The 17,149-nt window shown below is 42.5% G+C and overlaps 1 protein-coding gene across 1 annotated transcript in view; it reads right to left on the bottom strand.

Annotated features, from left to right (window-relative positions):
- LOC126175118 (uncharacterized) overlaps positions 1-17,149 on the bottom strand; it is a 141,064-nt gene that overhangs the window by 25,801 nt on the left and 98,114 nt on the right. Inside the window, exon 4 of the mRNA XM_049921672.1 lies at positions 7,457-7,705. Coding sequence (XP_049777629.1) covers positions 7,457-7,705 — 249 coding nt within the window. The remainder of the gene's footprint in view (positions 1-7,456; positions 7,706-17,149) is intronic.

Raw genomic sequence — 17,149 nt, 5'->3', positions numbered from 1 at the left:
GTCATTGGCAATTGATGATCATCACACAGTCCCCTCACCCCCCTTCCCCACACCTTCTGCCAGGAGTGTGGAGTACTTGGGTGAGGAGATGAATGGAATTCATACGGTGGTGTTGTAGGCCACTCAACAGGTATTCGTTGATCGTGCAGTGTAGCTTGACCACCCATGGCATGGCTGGTCAGAATGGAAGGATTGGGAGGACCATTTCTTGTGGAATCTGGGAGATCCATGGAGGATGCACTGGAGAAGGTATAGTTTGCCATCCAGTAAGGAGGACTAACCGTTGACCTGCGTGTGTGAATTGGACTGGCACAACAGGTGATGGTGTTGGAAGAGTGACGATGAGGGGGAAGCATACCTTGAGCATTCTGTTGGTACCGAGTAACACTGTTATTCCAGCTGCATCCAACTCACCTGGAACAGGGACTGTGCACTGGTTACATGTGATGTGGGTGTGGCCTCGTGTGAAGTGTCTTTCACATGGAGGATGAAGAATGATCCATCTTGGAGCTGTAAGGAAAACTCGGCACATGGGCACCAAGAAGTGTTGATAGAAAGGCAAATCTCATCAATTGTAGACATAGGAGGCACTGTAGGAAAAGGGGGTGAAAGATATTGTAGCTTGGGAGAAACACTAGAACAGACTGGGGGAACAGCAGGTGACAGCACTTGCAACAGCGTAATGTCACACACACACAGTGTGGTTGGATCTGAGGCAGTGGATCATCACATGCAGAGTCTGAGTGAGACAAGGGAGGAGGACTGTGACACATAACCACTGAGCGACTGATGGACATAGGCTCAATGCACACAAGATTGGTTGGTGCACAGGCAGAGAGGTGATATGTGTAGGTTCGGGGCCACCACAAGGTGGTGGAGAACTCGACTCAAGAGGTTGTGGGATGGATTTCTCAATCAGCCAAGCTCGTTTAACCCATTGAAGTGAAACTGTCTGACACCAGCCATTGGTGAGGATGTCCATAGTATGAGCCATGTGTGCCAATAAACGATGTGGGCAAGCGTAAGGTGGCTGTGCCATCCTGTAACACAATAAACTCGCTTGAGTCTCGGGCCGAATGCAAGGAAACTGGGGGACATATATTCAGTTATGGAGGAGGCATATGGCTAGGAGCTATGTGTGACTGGACATGCTCAACAAGAGCAAAGAGGTCAGATAGGTCAACAGTTGCAGCACTGTCGATGATCTCAGGTGGGAGGACTAATGTTGCACCATACAGGACTTCGGCTAGTGACAGCTGGAGGTCCACAGATTCCTAACACGACCGAGGGAAATGAGTCAAATCACTCACCACAGTGGCACATGAGGATCACTTTCAGAATCCTGTACCAATGCTCAATGAGCCCATTGCTCTTAGGGTGGTACACTGTAGTGCAAAATTTTGCCCACACCACAGAGTGTGCAGAGTTTTTTAAATAAAGGTGATTTGAACTGTCTACCCTAAACAGTGGTGATGGATGTTGGGGACTCAAATCTAGCTATCAGGGAAAATACAAATGCTCATGCTACAGAATCCACCATAATGTCCGCAAGAAGGATTGCCTCCACCCATCATGTAACATGGTCGATGATGGACAAGATATATCTGAAACCATCAACATGGATAATGGCCTGATGAGGTCTAGGTGCACATGTCAGACATGCCCTCCAGGGATGTCAAATTTGCTATGGGTCTGTCAACTTTTCTGCACTGACATGGCATGCAGGCACGAGCCCACGCCTAGCAGTCCTCCTTAATACCTTGCTGCACATAGCATTCCATGATGAGCCATGTAATAGCCTTAGCACCAGTGTGTGAAAGATTATGCAAAACAGTAAAAACTTGGTGATGTACAGTAGGACAATAATCTGACTGATGACCATGGACATATCACACCATAAAGGCTTGACCAAACCCAGTAGAATGCAAGAAACTGTCTGTAGGGAACTAGAAGAGGCCTAACACAGATTCTGAAGTTTGATGTCATGTCGTGTAAGTGTGCCAGTTCATCAGAATTGATGGGAGCTGAGATAGCATTGACACATGATTGATAATCAGGCATAAAATTTTTTGAGCCATGGATTTACTGGATGTCTGTCGTGTACTGACAGATCAGATCAGTATACCGAAACCTGCATGGGGGAGGGTCAATGGTAGGATTGCAAATAGTGTCTACAAGGGGGGATGATCCGTGAAAATTGTTATGTTCTTTCCTTCGATGTATGTGTGGAAATATTTGTAACCTTGTGCATCACAAGAAGTTCCCTGTTCAAAGCTGACCACTGAAGTTGAGCCATAGATAGTTTATTGGAGAAAATTGAGTGGCTGAGTTGTGCTACCAATATGCTGTTGGAGAACTTCACCTATTGTAAGATTACTTGCGTCTGCAATAATAGAGATACAAGCATCTGGGGAGGGGTGGGCAACAGTGATGGCACGTTCTAGAGCTGTTTTGAGATTCTTAAAATCTTTCATTGTATCATCAGACCACTGTTCCCAGTGATGACCGGAAGTTTGTTTGCCAGCTAATGTGTCAGTAAGAGTGGGTTGAACAGATACAGCCATCAGCAGATTGTGTGTGTAAAAATTGGTGCTCCCCAAAAGCCATGCAATTTTCGTAAAGTCAGTGGGTGTGGTAGACCGCAGATGCAGTTGACCCGATCTTGTGGGGGATGTATATCCTCACAGGAGAGCATCAAAGTTGTGATTTATCATGATAAATCGTGACTCCATTGGATGCTAGCAAGTCCTCTGCCTTGGCCAGGTGTAGCTCATGTTCTTCGTCAGAGGAGCAGAAAATGAGAATGTTGGCTAGGTATGGGTATGTGTAGCAGTAAGAGCATTTCAAGGGAAGTGAGTTTATAAAATATGGCCAAGTTTGAGACACATTTTTGAAGCCATAAGGCTTGTAACAATATCTGTAAAGGCCAAAGGGGATGATCAAGTCTGTTTTTGGTATATCATTCTGTTCCATATTTATTTGTAAATACGTTTTGCAGCAGTCCAAAAACAATGAAAATGCATAATCCACTCAGTAGCCAGGTGAAGTCTTGAATGTGTGGGATAGGATAATTATCTATTATGGTTCATGCACTGAGATGACAGTAGTTACTAGAGAAGAGCACTGTGCCACCCTTCTGGGTTACCAAGTGTATGGGGGAATTCCAGTTACTGTCTGAAAGATGAACAATGCCAGCTCGCAGAAGTTCATCAACTACAGTCTTAGCAAGGCATAGTTTGTGTGAAGGGAGGGGGCATGCACTGGGGGGGGGGGGGGGGGGGCAGCAATCTGTCATGATAATTTTGTGTGTCATCCTGTTTGTAATAGCATTCATTTGGACCAATGAATATGAGAAGGGGATATCTTGAGCAGGAATTAGTAGCACATAGGAGTCACAAACTGAGATGCCATTGGCATGGGCGAAGGCAGGCACATTAGAGTTGTAACAGGCACGCTGCTTGTGTCAAGATAAGATACAGAGGTATAGACAGTCAGTGTATGAGGTGTCGCATATCAGCAAGCTTAGCCATCAAGATGGTGCAGTCCAGTTCTGCATTGTGAGTGTGAAGGTCGTCGACCCCAGAGTGCTCAGATTGGAACCAAGCAACGGAAATGGTGAGGCAGTTTGTCAGAGAAGAGTACTCAATGAGAGCTGCGTTAGCATTGTTGGAGGGCTGATGGGAGTGACTGAACATGGATTATATGTACCCGAAGCATGGTGCACTGAAGTAGACAACAAGAGTTCAGGCAACAGGCTGAAGTCAGCAGGAAATCAGTTCCAAGTACTGGGTCTTTGATGTCAGCCATGTGGAAGGACCACAGGAACGGTTTTCCAGGGATGAGTTTCATAGGTAACTTGACCATGATGTTGACACAAAGTGTCAATTTATTTGCTGCCTGAAGGAATGCTTGGTTGGTATCACAACTGTTACAGTGAATGAGAGCATGATAACAGTAACATCAGCTCCAATGTCAACAAGGAAATGATGACGCAAGCATAAATCTGAGGTATACAGACAGCCTTGTGGAGTAGAGGATTAAATAGAGTGCAACATCTGTAGGTGTCCTTTGTTGTCCTCATGTGCTGTGGCGACTACTGTGGCCCATGTGAAGCATCTGTGAATGTGCAAGGAGGTTGGAAATCGCAGGTGGCGTCCCTGATAGTTGTGTGTAACCAGCATAGTGGATATACTGGGTGAGGGGCTGCGTGTGGTTCGTCTGGGACTGCTATACCTCCTTCAGTGGCGGGAGAGGGTAGCGAATGGATGGCCCATGCTAGTTCAACCGTAGTCAGGGAAGTTCTGCAAGAAGTGGCTGGCAGTTCCCGGTGCTGGTCACAAGTTGACTGCAGTTCATTGCACTGCCCAAGACGGATCTGTGCCCAACCTCTACCAGCCAATGGAGAAAGTGTAGGCACTGCCATACCAACTTCAGTAGTAGACACTGTACTGCACATGGGAAGTAAGTGGCGGTGTTGAATAATGGCATATGCCTGGTATGCCAACTGTATTTTATCTTCCCATGATGATGAGGTATGAGGAAACAAATGTAACTTTAGTTCCAGTGACAGTTTAACTAACCACAATGCGCAGAGTGCAAAGTCTGGCATGAACTCTGCCATAACCTGAGCACATAGGTGTCACAGATGTTACCATAGCTGGGAAGGGGTTCTGTCACTTAAACTCTCATTGTAAATGGTACTGTGGATTGCATATGTTGGCATACATGAAAAATGCTTGATGAGGAGTGCACAGGCAGAAGCATATTTATTATGCTCAGGTGGCTTTAGCAACAAGTCACTAATGGGTGGTCACGCAGATGGTTCACCAATCAAACAAAATAGGTGCCGTCATCTATAATACCATTTTTGTTCAAAAGTTGTCCACCAAGGTACATCACATCACAGCATTGTCCATTTGTATCAATGGCAGCTTCAGAAGATGACCTGGAGGCAGAGCTTGTGGTGGAGTGTGTAGGGAGCAGACCATGTGAGGTTTCTGAGAATTTGCATCTATTGGCATCGACTGTGCAATGGTGACAGGTGCAATGTTCTTATGTATGTGTGGCACATGTGTTGGCATGGTATGATGCCCAACAGTCACAGGTCATGTGGAGAAGGGGCCTGTATGACCACACGATGAACACAGCATGGCCGGAGCAGTAGAATCGTGAAGCGAAATGGGTGAAATGAAAGCGGCAGTGCTGGGGCTGCCGGTGATCTGTCACCTGTGGTCTGTGTAGGAGGAAGCAGCATGTGACCACAAGAGAAACCCAATGTGGCAGCTGTGGAAGTATTGCCAACCAATGCGGATGTGTTTCTGAAGTAAAGTGGGTAATTGTGACCGAGTGCCAAGTGGTGGGGTGGAACATAGCTTGTATGTCACCTGAGGTCTGTAGGGTGCAGCAGGTCAGGTAGACACAGGGGTATCCCAGCTTGGTTGACTCAGGTGTCTCATTGGCCAGTACGGAAGGGGGCACATTGAGTTTCAGAGCGTGGCTGATGAGAAAGCCGGCATCAAAGGTACATGATGCATGTAATGGTTGGCCACACTTGCGAGAGGGGAGCCGTGCAAGTGGGCCCAAAACGGTACAGCTGAGTGGTCTACAGTGGAATGAGATAGAAACTCTGGACAGAGGAAACCAGAATATTGAGTAGAAGAAACTTCCTGGTGAACAGAGAATCCAGTAGCAGGCATCAATGCAGGTGTGTGCTGCACCCAATGTTGTATGACAAAGGAGGTCAGAGTTGTCTGTTTCGGTGGAGTAGACACTGGAGAATGAACATTCTCATTGTATTGATAGCATGCATTGAAAAAGGTTGTGCTTCACAATCAAAAGTCAGTTCCACTATAGTGATGTCCTGAACCGTTGGGAAGGTTGTAGTTTGACTCACTGCTTAAGCTAGTGTGAAACTGGTAATGAGTAATGCACAAACTGAAGCATATTCATGCAGCTCACAGTCGTAAGTGTAGCTTTTCTATCAATTCTGACGAATTCCTTGGATAGAAATAACCAACATTTACAGTCAAACACACTTTGCTCATGCATGTTGACACGAAAAAACCATAGCATTCAAAAACAACAAAAGTCAAAACGTTTACCAAAGCTCACTGAATCACAAGATAGAGCATGCCTTTTTCCACAGTCATTGGTGACCAATGATCGCCCCAGCACCAATCTGGTGGATGTAGCCTATCTACTGCCATGAAAGGCCAAAATGTCTGTTACTTTCCTGATAGACCTTGTATAAAGTACACAGTTAGCCATTATCAAATAATAGATCTCAGTCTGGGCAGATTTTTGAACAAATAAATTGTGTAGGGATCTTGTATTACAGCCAGTTGTTTAATTTAGACTCCTCAGAGTTTATGTAGTCGATAGACCTGTTTGTTACAAGTATGAACTTCATTGTATCGAAACTGATCAACAGTTTGATCAGTGAGAGTAAAGATGCATAAATGTGAAATCCTACTTTGATGGTATTGATTAATGTTATTTAAAATTTACTCATAGCACATTGCAATCACCAACTGCGTGTTGTAAGAAGAAGAAGATGACTGAGACATCCATCAAACAGGTCAGTAAATAAACAGTACAAAGGTCTAAAGAAGATCAGTGCTTGTTGAAACTAGTCTGTACCGAAAAGATGAAAGTGACTCTGCTATAAACATATCGAAACATTGTGTTCATCATAGAGCTCTGCTTTGGCAGTGTGTGTTTCCAGTATTATAGCATTCAGTGTGAGTCATGAGAAGAGACTGTAAAGGTTTTAGAGGTACAAAAGTTGTTTTGTTTGTTACTGTTTTCTTCATTTGTTATTGGTTCCCTTCTGAAATAAAAATTGTGTAAATAACAATTGTGCATATGTTTCAGTCACATCCAAATCAGTAACATAATACATTTTATTCAATCTGTGGGAAAAAATAATCTAAAAAAATTTTCATTTTACAAAATTATTTTCTGTAAATTCAAATTATTTTAACAATATACAAAAAACTTAAAAAGTAGGCGACTGTTTTCTGTCAGTTCATTTATATGCCAGTGTTTTACTGTCTTTCTATGTTAGTTACATCTTTGAAGAACACCATGTTGAAATTATTTGCAATCGTATCAATGCTAGTTTAAGTATATAATTGTATGAGACCAGATTCAAAAGTTAATTAACAAATATAACTAAAATTAATAAACTGAAGTATTTAATAAAATTATCAGAATTACATTTCTGCTTGCAGCATGTAAGAATTGAAATGAAACCAGGATAAAAGGGAAGGCCTGCAATGAAGTTTCGTCAAGATCAAAACCCAGAAAATAAGCGAAAATATGTTGTACTTTCTATTTTTGAAAATCTTTTAAAATATTGCAATATATCTTCTATTTTAATGTAATAAGGAACTTAAAATCAACTTTGAACATATTTAGTAGTCAAGAACAATAGACAAAGCATTTCGAGATGCACCTGCACCGGCGTTCCAGTAGAAGAGTCCCGAGACGGCGAGGGCAGGCAGTGTGGGGTTGGCTGTCGTGTTGATGAGCCCCAGCACCGCAGATGCAGCAGACAGCAGCAGTGAGATACTCAAGAAGAGCTGCGTGCTCACCCACAGGCCCATGTTGATGAAAGGGAAGTCGCTAGTAGATGGAGAAGATGTGGTTGTATTTGTGGAGTCATCTTCTTCTAGCCGTGGTAGATACGCTTCTGCGGCTCTTACTGGAGACAAAACCAATAAGTATGTGTAAATAATACCAAAATCCATACATTCCACATCTTACAGAAACAGATTCAGATATCTGCAACTGTCCGCAGCTCGTGGTCGTGCGGTAGCGTTGTCGCTTCCCACGCCCGGTTTCCCGGGTTCAATTCCCGGCGGGGTCAGGGATTTTCTCTGCCTCATGATGACTGGGTGTTGTGTGCTGTCCTTAGGTTAGTTAGGTTTAAGTAGTTCTAAGTTCTAGGGGACTGATGACCATAGATGTTAAGTCCCATAGTGCTCAGAGCCATTTGAACCATTTTTATCTGCAACTGCTTATCCGCTAATTTGGAAGCAGGTGATGGTAAACAGCAAACAGAAAGTATAACATTGTATTTCTCCTTTCCTGGTACACTTTTCCTTCTCCAGGAAAAATGGGCTGCTTCAGTAACAACTCATGTCAAGTTAGGGGTTTTTCAGCCAAATACTGGGTGGGCTGTTAGTGGGGCAGAGGAGGTCACAATTGGGGATGTCATTTGTCTTACAATACGGGGAATCTTCTGAATACCTTCATCAGAAATGGAACAGTAGTATGAGAAGGAAAGTTGCTACTCACGACATAGTGGAGCTGCTGAGTCACAGATTGGCACAATAAAAAGACTGTCACGAATATTTCATTCTCTATTTCGTTGTGCCTCTGCTTGCATTTTATTCTTTGATTCGTAGGCCATTAGGATATCCAGCTCATAGTGTAAATATTCTTTAAAATTGTGGCATTCCACCTCCTCATTGACCTGAATCATATAGCAGATATGCTGCGTTACAGATAGGCACAATAAAAAGGCAGTCACAAGTAAAGCTTTTGGACAGTAAGGTCTTTGTCAAAAATACACACATACACTCACACACACAAGTGCGTGCGTGCGTGCATGCTCGTGCCCACACATGCACGCACGCACACACACACACACACACACACACACACACACACACACACACACACACACACACACACACACTCAAATGCAACTCTCACACACTACCGCAGTCGCAGGCAACTGAGGCCACAGTGCACGATGGGAGTGGTGACTGGATGGGGTAAGAAGGAGGCTAGGGCAGGGAGGGAGAGGGAGGAGAGGGATAGAAGAGTAGGGGTGCCAGGCAGTGCAGTGCTGCTGGAGCGCATGTAGGGATGAGGTGGAGAGAGGGTTGGGCAGCTAAGTGCAGTCGGGAGGTTAGACAGAGGGCACGGGAGAGATAGAGAGAGAGGGAGGGGGGGGGGGTACCAGAAAATGAGAGAACTAAAAAGACTGGATGTGATGATGGATTTAGTGCTGTGTAGTGCTGGAATGGGAACAGGGTAGGAGCTGGATGGGAGAGGACAATGATTAACAAAGGTTGAGGCCAGGAGGGCTAGGAGAATGTAGGATGTATTGCAGGGAAGTTCCCACTTGCATAATTCAGAAAAGCTGGTGTTGGTGGGAAGGATCCAGATGGCACAGGCTGTGAAGGAGTGATTGAAATGAAGGATATTATGTTTGGCAGCGTGTTCAGCAACAGGGTGGTCCACACGTTCTTTGGCCTCTGTTTGTCGGTGGCCTTTCATGCAGACAGACAGCTTGTTGGCTGTCATGCCTACATAGAATGCAGCACAGTGGTTGCAGCTTAGCTTGTAGATCACATGACTCATTTCACAGGTACCCCTGCCTTTGATGGGATAGGTGATGTTTGTGACTGGACTGGAGATGGTGGAGGTGGGAGGATGTGTGGGACAGGTCTTGCATCTAGGTCTATTACAGGGGTATGAACCATGAGGTAAAGGGTGGGAACAGGGGTTGTGTAGGGATGGATGAGTATATTATGTAGGTTTGGTGGACATCAGAATACCACTCTGGGAAGGGTGGGAAGGATAATGGGCAGGACATTTCTAGTTTCAAGGCACAATGAGAAGTAGTAGAAACCCTGGCAGAGAATGTAATTCAGTCACTCCAGTCCTGGACAGCACTGAATTACAAGGGGAATGCTCCTCTGTGGCTGGATGGTGGCACTTTGGGAGGTGGCGGGAGACTGGAAAGATAAGGCACTAGAGATTTGTTTTTGTACAAGGTTGGGAGGATATTAACGGTCTGTGAAGGCTTCCGTGAGACCCTGAGTATATTTCAAGGGGGACCGCTCGTCACTGCAGATGTGATGACCACAGGTGGCTAGGCTGGAAGGGACTTCTTGGTATGAAATGGGTGGCAGCTGTTGAAGTGGAGGTATTGCTGGTGGTTAGTAGGTTTGATATGGATGGAGGTACTGATGTAACCATCTTATTTCTTTATTTATTTTATTTACACATCAAGTTCTGTAGGATCAAATTGAGGAGCAAATCTCCAAGGTCAGTACATGAAACTACAACATAAAAGCAATAACAGCTAAAACTAAAATGTTTATAAATCCAAAAAAAGACAGTCCATAAGTTTAACTAAACATAGTCAAAAATACAACAAGAATCAGCTTAATTTTTCAAGGAACTCCTTGACAGAATAGGAGGAGTGACTCATGAGGAAACTCTTCAGTTTCGATTTGAATTCACATGGATTACTGCTGAGATTTTTGAATTTGAGTGGTAGCTTATTGAAAATGGATGCAGCAGTATACTGCACAACTTTCTGCACAACAGTTAAGGAAGCCCAATCCAAATGGAGGTTTGATTTCTGCCGTGTGTTAACTGAGTGAAAACTGCTTATTCTTGAGAATAAGCTAATATTGTTAACAAGATATGACAGTAAGGAATATACAGGGTGAGTCAGGAGGAAAGGTAGGAGCTTTGAGGGGAGATAGTATTAAGGATTCTGAACAAAAATGTCATATGGACATATGCCCTGTTACAAATTGTTTCTGAGATACAACACATTCATTATCACTTTTGTATGTTTTTCTTGAATAACTCGAAAACCTCACCCTCCAGTGAAAACGTGTCACAATAAAAAATTAAACTATATTAAATTTCCTACAGAAAAGGTCCTATTCATTTTTTTCCCTAGAACTAATGGTTTGTGTGAAGAGAGTGCGAGAATGTTGAAAAACTCACTTGACGTGCATGAGCTGTAGCTTACGTAGTTTTTGTAGGCCAATTTAAGATAGCATATTGAGGTAGCAAGTTGACATGGGCAGTTTTATATAGGACACTTGTGGTCTATCAAGTCAGGAAACTACCTCAAATTGGCCTACAAAAATTACATAAGCTACAGTGCATGCATGTTGAGCGAGTTTTTCAACATTCTCATACTCTCTTCGCAAAAACCATTAGTTCTAGTGAAAAAATGAACAGGATATTTTTGTAGGAAATTTAATATAGTTTAATTTTGTGCTGTGACACGTTTTCACTGGAGGGTGCAGTTTTCAAGTTATTCAAGAAAAACATACAAAAGTGGTATTAAATGTGTTCTATCTCGGAAACAATTCAGAATAGGGCATATGTCCATATGAAGTTTTTTTGTTCAGAATCACTAATACTATCCCCCCTCCTCCTGAGTCACCCTATATTTATTGAAAGGCCAATGTCAAAATATCCAGACTTGTGAAAGGGGTCGACAAGAGGTTCATGAACTTACACCACTTATCACCCGAACTGCTCATTTCTGAGCCAAAAATATCCTTTTAGAATGTGAAGCATCAACCCAAAATATAATACAATATGACATAAGTGAATGAAAATAAGCAAAGTAGACTCATTTTCATGTTGAATGATCACTCACTTCACATACCTTTCGAATAGTAAAAATGGCAGAATTAAGTCTTTGAACAAGATCCTGAATGTGGTCTCTCCATGACAGTTTACTATCTATCTGAATACCTATAAATTTTAACTGTTCAGTTTTACTAATCATTTGCCCGTTATTTGAAATTAAAATGTGTGGTTTTGCTGAATTGTGTGTTAGAAACTGTAAAATCTGAGTCTTACTGTAATTTAGCATTAGTTTATTTTGTACAAGCCATGAACTTAGGTCATGAACTGCACTATTTGAAACTGAGCCAGTGTTGCACACAACATCCCTTGAGGTGGGGGTCAACATCTAGGAAGGTGGCTTGTTGGGTTGAATAGGACCAGGTGAAGAAAATGGGGGAGAAATTGTAGAGGTTCTGGAGGAATATGGATAAGGTGTCTTCACCCTCGATCGAGATTGCAAAGATGTCATCAATGAATCTGAACCAGGTGAGGGTTTTAGGATTCTGGGTATTTAGAGAGGATTCCTCTAGAAGGCCCATGAATAGGTTGGCATCGGATGGTGCCATGCAGGTGCCCCGTTTGTTTGTAGGTAATGCCTTCAAGCCTTCAAAAGAGAAGTAATTGTGGGTGAGGATATAGTTGGCCATGGTGACTAGGAAGGAAATTGTTGGTTTGGTGTTGTGAAGGTAGTGTTTGATAGCAGTAAAGCCATGGGCATTAGGGATGTTAGTGTAAAGGGAGGTGGCGTCAACAGTGATGAGCAGAGCACTGTGTGGTAAAGAGGCAGGAACTGTGGAGAGCCAGTGGAGGAAATGGTTGATATCTTTTATATAGGAAGGTGGGTTCTTGGTAAAGGTTGAAGGTGTTGGTCTCTGAGAGCAGAGAGTCTCTCAATGAGGGCACAGTAACAGGCCACAATGGGGCATCCTGGGTGGTTGGGTTTATGGGCTTAGGAAGCATGTAGAATTTAGGAGTGTGGGGAGTGGTAGGGGTGAGTAGAGAGATGGACTCTGTGGAAAGGTTCCGGGACAGGCCTAAGTATTTGAGGAGTGACTGTAATTCTGGAATGGTATCGCTATGGCAAGGATTGTAGGTGGAAGTATCTGACAGTTGGCAGAGTCCTTCTGCCAGGTAATCCTTGCGATTCAAAACAACGGTGGTGGATCCTTTGTCCGCAGGTAGGATTTAAGATTGTGATCAGTTTTGAAATGGTGGACTGTGGTTCTTTCTGCAGATGTAACGTTAGTTTGCATGTTGAGAGGTTTGGGGAATGAAGGTGAGGCAAAGTATGAGGTTAAAAAATACTGGGAAGTGAACACGTGGTGATTTGGGGTCAGTGGAGGTGGATCACAGTTGGATGGAGGAGTGAACTGAGTTAAGCAGGGTTCAACATTAGTCTTTGGTTGTGTCTGATTGGTAGGGTTGGTGGTGAAAAAGTATTTCCACTATAGCAACTGGGAGAATGAAAGGAGGTCTTTAACAAGTCCTGCATGATTGAATCTGGGAGTGGGGCAATAGGTGAGGCCTTTGGAAAGGATTGATATTTCTGTGGGGCTAAGATTTCTGGAGGAAAGGTTCATGATTGTGTTGCGGGTCTGTTTAGGTTCTGGATTTTGTGTGGTGGGGGGAGGGAGTTTTGGAGGGTGGGGTAAGTGTAGTAGGTCTACAAGACAGGGTTTGTCAGCTATGAGGGGACATGGGAGAGGTTTGGAGGATGTTGTAAAGATCGTGGACAGAGGTACTCTGAGGCTGCAGTAGGATATGAGCAGGGTAGAGAGCTTCTTGAGGTGGTGTTGTGCATGTTGCCCTAGTTCCTTGAGGGCAAGAGTTTCAGTGTGTGTTATGGGTTCCAAGAATTTTTGATTGCATAGCAGGAGAATTTTGTGGATGGAGAGAATGTACTGCAAGGAGGTTTGGGCTTGGTTCATCAGAAATGGGAGATTTGAACTGTTTATTATTTAATTCTGATACAATTCATCACATACAAATATCTGTGAAAGTTTAGTGTATATGAAAGCATATTTGTTTAAATGTTGTTGTTGCAGTCTTTGATCTAGAGACTACGTGATACAGATCTCCAAGCTAGGCTGTCCTGTACAAGTATCTTCTTCTCTGCATAACAATTGCAACTTACAAACCATTTGTATACACTTATGTATTCAAAACTTGCTCTTTCTGTAGAATTTTTACCTCTACACTTCCTTCCATTACCAAACTGACTATTCCTTGATGACTTAGGATGTGTCCTATAAACTGATCCTGATGTTCATCAAGTTGTGGATGAACTTCTTTTATCCACAACTCAATTCAGTACATTCTCAATAGTTATTTGAACTACCTACTTTCACTGTTCACAACCCCCAAAATTACACAATTATATGGCCAGTTCACTATTGATAAATTCGATAAGCCTCATTAATAGGTTGCAGGCAAACATCAGCATACTGCTACAATAGCTTGCTGTTGAACGTCTATGAGCAGTAAAAACCTAACCACAAAGTTCACAGTTCTTGCAGAATAATAAGGTACATGTGACACTATTTCTCAAATAAATTGAACAGACTATTGTCATTACTTGATCTAACACATGGCCTATTTGTGTTACACTTATTCCACTGTTAAGCTGATGCATTGTTGTTAATTTAAGCAATACATCATTCTCGTCTGAAAATTGGCTGAGAACTGGCTGTCTCAGGCCAAAAATCTATCCTTCATATATCCTAACAATAATACTTACTGAAACTATACACTGTTCGATGTTTAAGTTACAGGAATTACAATTAAAACATGACTCATTCAACGAACTGAATATGTCAAAAAATTCCACCTTTTTTAATAGTTCCTTCTACCACAAAGGTTAGGCTAAATTATTTGTTTAAATAAAAAAATTAACAGATATAGTTATACAAACAATACTTTTGGCAAACGTTTTACTTATTTTGGAATTAATTAAGGGCTGGCTTTGCTAACATGTTTTCGACTAGAGCCAAATAAATACTTTTAGAATTCTATTAGTTCTTCTTCCAAATGTTTATAATCAGTACAGAATTTATATGTGTTTATAAGTCAACAACAGAATCTAAGTCGTGAAATAATTACTGATTTTACCCTATGATGATCTGTAGCAAAAGATATTAGCTAGAAATGGTCAAAATAAATTAGGGAATTAAATATACACACAAAACTAAGCACAAAATTAGACCTGGTGCTATATTCCTTAAGACTGAGGGCCAACCTTTCTCTTTTATGGAATGCAGATTATACTCATGCATGTTAATGGTAATTAGGCAAAAGTGAAAATAGAATGAATTTAAGGAGTCAAATGGCAAAACAAAAGAGGAAGTAAAGAGATCCCAGCTTGCTTCATCACAATGTGTTAACAAATCCTCTTTTTCATAAATGCTTTCCTCACTATTGGCAGTCAGCAGTTTGCCCATCCTTGGCTATTTTTCAGCCCAAATAAAACTCATCTACTACTTTTAGTGTCTCATATCCTAATTTAATTCCTGAAGTATCACCTGATTTACTTTGACCACATTCCATCACTCTTTTTTTTCTTTTATTGACTTTCATTTTATAATCTCTTTTCCAGACACTGTCCACTCCATTCCACTGTTCTTCCAAAGCCTTAGCTGTCTCTGACAGAATTTCTCCCTGGAGTTTAACCCCCTTTCCAATTTCTCCATGATTTCCTTCACAGCTTGCTCAATGTACAAACTGAGTAACATTGAGGATATAGGCTAGAAACCTGTCTCACTCTCTTCTCAGCTATAGCTTGCCTTTCATGCCCCCTAACCCTTATAACTGTGGTCTGGCTTCCTTACAAGTTTAACATAACTTTTTTCTCCCTGCATTTTATCCCTGCTATTTTCAGAATTTCAAAGAGTGTAGTCCAACCAACATTGTCAAAAGCTTCCTCCAAATCTACAAATTCTATAAATGTAGGTTTGCCTTAAATGTGAATGTAGCTTCTTCCTGCATATATTGCTGATGGAATCTTCTTGGGCTCTTATCCAGTCTACCAAAAGCCACTAGCTTGGCACAACATTTTTCCTCTTAAATTCAAATGTATATCCCTCATTCTGCCACTGTTGATTTATCTTTATGCCCCCAACTTTCACTTCTAATGTGTTATATGCAGTGTTTTTGAGAGGCAGTTCTGTGTTTGCCTGATGTAATGGTGACCAAACTAACAAGGAATGCTATATATACCAAGTATTTTTAGTTCTAGTTTGTCCTTCACCAAAAGAAGCAGATATTTTGTCTTTCATGTTGGTCAAAAGATGGCCTGCAGTGTTTCAATGGGTGTCACTCTCATTATCTTTTGGCAAAGTGTCGAGATTACGTGGACATCTCATATATATACCTGAACGGCAGCCATCTCTCCCCCACCTTTCCTCAGGCTCGGGATTCGATAACCTGTGGGGGGCACACGGACTGCCATTTGACTCTCAGTACATTCAGTCTTGCCCAGACTTGCAAAGTGTCAACTGCCGGGTGCATTCTCGGCATATTGATGCTAGTGCAGTGTTCCACGATGTGCTTAGTTGGTAGCTCACGTTCCTACCAATGAGACTCTAGTAGAGTCTACCAAAAGCCACTAGCTTGGCACAACATTTTTCCTCTTAAATTCAAATGTATATCCCTCATTCTGCCACTGTTGATTTATCTTTATGCCCCCAACTTTCACTTCTAATGTGTTATATGCAGTGTTTTTGAGAGGCAGTTCTGTGTTTGCCTGATGTAATGGTGACCAAACTAACAAGGAATGCTATATATACCAAGTATTTTTAGTTCTAGTTTGTCCTTCACCAAAAGAAGCAGATATTTTGTCTTTCATGTTGGTCAAAAGATGGCCTCAGTGGTATTTTCTCTGAGGATTGCTGCAACTGTGAGTGAGAGAGGCTCATTACAGGAGATGACAGTCCAAAGAGATCATAGTCAAAGATAGGGCACTCTATGCCAGAGGTGCCACAAGTATGTTCTGCAGAAATGATTAGCGTTTCAGTCACTTCATTTCAGTTTGTGTCCTATTGCCTAGTATGTAAGAGTTCCACCATGGGCCCTGATAGCTTGTTCCATGCATGATGGCATCAACATGTATAATGCATGAATGGCGTCCTGTGGTATAGCCATCCATGCTGCATTCACTTCCTTCCAATGGTCATGTGTGGTGGTTGGCACTGGGTCACAGTGTTGCACCATATTCCACACGTTTTCAATTGGTGACAAGTCTTGTGATCTGGTGGGCCAGGGCCAAATGCTGACATTCTGTGATACCAAGAAGGCATGTGTTCATGCAGCAACATGTGGCCGTACACTGCCTTGCTGAAAAATGGCATCAGGGGTGTTGTACGCAAAGGGCATGGCTGTAGGTCGCAAGGCATCATTCACGTGGCCACACTGTCACAATACTCTGGACACTCACCAACTATGATTTGTGGCTGTACCCAATAGCATCCAACACCATAAAGCCTTGAGTTTGCACTGTATATTGTGTGCAAATGCAGTCTCTGTGATGCTGCTCTCCTGTCTGTGGCAAACCAAAATGCAGCCATCATTTTCAAACAAACAGAACCCGAATTTGTCCAAAAAACTGTCTGATTCCATTCCTGTTCTCAATGAGTCATTCCATACACAATTGTCTTCTAGCATATTTCTGCACATTTGTCAAAGGTAGGTGGAGAAATGGACGATGCACACATAACCTGTGCCATGATAAACGGTGATTTATTGTCATCCCTGATAA

Source organism: Schistocerca cancellata, chromosome 3 (genome assembly GCF_023864275.1).
Source record: "Schistocerca cancellata isolate TAMUIC-IGC-003103 chromosome 3, iqSchCanc2.1, whole genome shotgun sequence".
Classification (NCBI taxonomy): Eukaryota; Metazoa; Arthropoda; class Insecta; order Orthoptera; family Acrididae; genus Schistocerca; species Schistocerca cancellata.
This window is presented reverse-complemented; position numbering and strand designations above follow the sequence as displayed.